Here is a 4,370-nt window from a genome sequence, read left to right on the forward strand (position 1 = left end):
ATCCTAACCTATTTAACATGGAAAAGATGCCCCTATGGTAATATTTCAAATACCCCAAGATGAAGCGGACTTAAATAGAAGTTAAGTTTTAATCGGCATCGGTCTTCATACAGAAATTTCATATCCATCACCAATAAAATAGCTCAGACGTGGACAAAAGTTACACTTAAAATTTCCTTCATTTCAATAAATGAATTATGCTGTCCTACGCACCTCTTCATCTGAGCTGACGTAACTTCCAATTTCTCTTTCAGAGTATATTTTTGAAGTAGTTTGTTGCAAGAAATCCGAGATCCTCTGTACGAGAAAGTCTCTATCCTTCAAGTTGGCAAAGAGGAATGTCATTCTGTTTTTAGTGCTGATTGACAATGGGCTAGGTAATACATTGGAGCTGTCTGCCTTTTCCACTATTGTCACCTGGAGAGAAACAGTAACCCCTGATCATGGTTCAGCATCAGTTAGCTTGTTATGCTTCAATATCAGAAGTGAATCTTAGACCCCCCTACTCCACATTACATATATTACGCAATTAACTGCATTCATCGTGCAATAAAATTTAGACCATCCACATGTGCAAAGTGATTATCACATGATAAAAATAACTGTCCAGCTATAAGAGGAGCCAACCAGCTGTAAAATTAGTGCTTGAAAGTGTGCATCAACTCTATAGCTGATTTCTATCCAGCTTTCATTTCATCATGTAGCAGAGCCCTCAGGAAACACCTTTGTAAAATCAATAATGCAGCAGGTTCTTGTAGAGTGTTAAAAACGGATACTCCCCTTGTTTAATAACCAACATCTCTACCCAAACAATGTTCTGCAACTCTGGAAACAAAAACTGTTATTTATCCACACCAAGCCTCAGCTTTTCCAGCTCTCTTTGTCCATGTGTAATAGCTTTGTTGTCTCCAAAACATCACATAATGCTTAAATTGTTGTATTATTCACCATGTTTTATTTAAAAAAAAAGGTGGGGGGAAATGTGTAGTGCAACCATCACTTTTCCAGAGGAGGTGTTGAGTTTCCTAAGGCCTTCTACTTCCAAAGTTATGAAACTAGCTGTGGGTTGTTATCCTAGAATGCTATTTTTTCCTCACTGCTAGATGTGTCACAAAGCTTTAAAAGATCACAGACTCGCCAAGTAGTTAAATAATCACAATGTGGCTTTTAAATACCAATTGTTATAAACTGTGAACTTTGTTGAACACAAAATTTATCCCCTAGAACATCCCTAAAACATTTAGAGTCCGAGTCTAAAGGCAAGAATTGGCTAAACTGGCCACATACAGACAGTACACAGTAGCAGAGACTTTTTTCCTAAAACAGTGAATCAGCGTGTCTTAGAATCAAACTCTAATTTACTGCTGACAGTAAGTAAACAACTGTTTAAGAAACAATTAATCATTTTAAACAATAGGTCACTGAACTAAATACCCAGTCTACCCCAGATACAGACAGAAGTCTCAAGGACTTCATTCCATGTAAATCAAGAAACTACTACTAAGAAAAAATATCCCATCTCTTTCTTGCTTGCCAATAAATCGCTAAAAGATCTAGAGAGCAGTTGTGCTTTGTTTTACCTTTATAAAGATTTTATTTGACTTTCAAAATCGCTGGCCATGTATTCACTAACATAGATGAACTCCATTATTTACATAGTATTCAGAACAAAACCTATGAAGTGCAAGTCAATATTTCACTAAGTTTCTAAAAGATAAATTAAAATACAGCACCCTCCCCCAACTGCTAAATTATACACTAGCTATAAACATGTGAAATATGGTCTGTGCAATACCGATTATTCAATTAAAAAAAAATCAATCAAGTTCACAGAACGACCTCATCTCCAAAGCATACAGCACATCTGTAAGTGCTTTCAACCATTCCTTCTATACCTTTTATCAGAATCTTTTAGGTAATAAAAATTGCATTAGGCACTTCAGAATAAGACAAAGCACATTTCAAGTTACCAGGATCCTTCTTTAATAGTGGTTCATGATCAGACATTAGTTCAATAGCTTAATGTTTCATTAGTTAAAAGGATAAGATAATTTGTTCTTCGTTTAACATCTCTGAAGCATTCAAAGACCACAATCCACATTTCAATCTCTAAATGATAGTGCCCCATTCTTCTTCTCAACCAACTTCCTTTAGTTTTTCTACTAACTATAAATCCACCTGCTTCTTAGTAATGTAGGAGAGTCTCATTAAAAATATATTCAAAATACCTAAGAAAAAATGTTCCTATGTTATTTTTCTGTTCCACTTAGAGTCATCCGAGAGTGCTCAGAGAGGAAGCACGAGTAAAATATGAGGTAAAATATGAGGTTAGACTGGATGTTACAGCCAGGATGTTGGGTTGGCTGAAGCAGTCACTTTTTCCTGAGCAGAAAACCAACTACTTCCCCATTCAAGGGCAGCAGACACGTTAAAGTGCTTATGCTAGAGACTGGGACTGCTGTGATGAATTCCGGGACTCAGACCTCTGTCTCTGATCCTTACTTCAGGACTAAAACTTAGCAGAAGTTATTGGTCCTGAAATGCTTTGCGTCTATCTAGCGACTCACAAAGCATTAGAATTTAGGGTCTGATCTAAAACTTTCTAGGGCTTTGAATCAAGTCCTTGCAAGTTCTGAATTCCTTATGTTTTCAATATCAAAACCCAACATCACGTTTCAGCTTTCCATTAAATCTTTCAAGTTTCATGTATATACTCCCTCAGCTGACCAAGGTCTGGACAGCCTCTGGAATCCCATGTTGCCACAGCTGTTCCTGTCAAAAGCAGTTATGAGTCCATATTCGAGGAGGCACATTATGCAGCTGTTCAGTCTGTTTCTTCCTCCACACTTAATTGGGCAATTTGCTGTTCCTCTTGATTTCTTTATTAACAGAGCAATGTGAATTTGAAGTCTGATCTCAGCTCATCAAGGCTAAAAGTAGCACAGTGACCCTGTTGGGAAGCTGGATTTCCAATGGAACACCATTTGTTTTGATCCTCAGTGATTTGTAAAAAACAAAAAAAAAAATAGTGTCTTAAAATAACCAACAGTGCCTCAGCCTAGATTATTTTTTCAAAAGAGCTGTTCTGGTTCTGGCTATGCATAAATTATGTTGTTATTCCCAGGAAAATAACCTCCTAGTTCGAGCATTTCTTCCTCATCCTGAAATACATGCAGATCTGTAAGCAATACTCTATATTGCAAAACTGTTAAAAGATTTTTTATTATAAAATACTTAAAGCATTTTTACTGCTACGGAAATGTTAAGTTTGTATTAAAATATTTGTGCTGCATCTATCAAGCAGAGGGATTCTTTGGCAGTCTCTTCCCAAAACTGGTGTTTTGATGTAGGATTTAAATGATATCCAACTAGATTTAAAAACTGAAAACTAGTGCAGCAATTTCTGGAGAGAAGAAAACACAACATTTTGACAGTTATTAATAATGCATAGCTGAAATCTGTTCACCCCCCACAACAGCAAAGCTGTCATTTAATCAATTCACCATTAAGCATTAAAAGTATTTAACTTTACATATAACACTGACAAATGTTACTATGACAGCTCTAAAAAGTCTTTCCCTCACAAGCCTGCCTAGAGTACACTGTGAGCCATGAGGATGAAGGATGGAGGAATCCCAAGGGCTACAAGGAGCGGGCAATGAAGACTCTCCACATATTGTAGTGGCATGAATCTAAAACTAAGATGCTATTTAATGGGTGCTCCTTTGTTGACCCAATTACAGTAACATGTCTGTAGAATAACAAATGGTTTAAAGGGCCTTCCTGAATGAATGCAAATTAAGGCTAGGACATTGTCTACTTCTAGGAAACAAAATTACACCCCTACTCTGGAGAACTTCAAATGTCACACTTACCTCCCGGAGAGGGATAATGAGGCTGCACAAATTCTCCTCTTTGCTGGTAAAGCAGATGTAATTTGTAGAAACAAACATTTGACCCAAAATGTGCATTTTGTTAAATGGAGTCCACAGGGTACAATCTGTGTGTCCATCTAGCTTCTCATCCTTGGGAAGTCGAAACAGTGCACGATATCTCTCACTCTTTGCTCTAGCATCAAGATCCCTAAAAACAATGTTTTAAAGATACTAGTACACATGAAAATACATTTCACACGTGTAGTCTTCTTATGCAAGTGATATGGCTAAGCATAAACTGTGACTCATTCATTTATGTAATGGCACATGTGACATGTGAATATCACATAGAAGGTCACACCTGTGAAACAACACTATTAATACTGGTACAATTTTAGAAATTACATGACATTTTATGGTATCATGGCCAGTCTTTCTAATGCACTTGTTGCCAAGTAATGTGCCATTGTTTAGTACTGGAGAGGGAAGATTCCT

At 36.9% G+C, this 4,370-nt stretch overlaps 1 protein-coding gene across 5 annotated transcripts in view; it reads right to left on the reverse strand.

Moving 5' to 3' along the window:
* The window catches only part of TBC1D9 (TBC1 domain family member 9), a 78,080-nt gene that overhangs the window by 21,411 nt on the left and 52,299 nt on the right, over positions 1-4,370 (reverse strand). For all 5 annotated transcript variants that reach the window (XM_006030125.2, XM_025211695.1, XM_025211694.1 and 2 more), the window contains 2 exons: positions 3,876-4,083; positions 214-417 (listed from right to left, as the gene is read on the reverse strand). In XM_006030125.2, coding sequence (XP_006030187.1) covers positions 214-417; positions 3,876-4,083 — 412 coding nt within the window. The remainder of the gene's footprint in view (positions 1-213; positions 418-3,875; positions 4,084-4,370) is intronic.

This window comes from Alligator sinensis, unplaced genomic scaffold (genome assembly GCF_000455745.1).
Source record: "Alligator sinensis unplaced genomic scaffold, ASM45574v1 scaffold554_1, whole genome shotgun sequence".
Classification (NCBI taxonomy): Eukaryota; Metazoa; Chordata; order Crocodylia; family Alligatoridae; genus Alligator; species Alligator sinensis.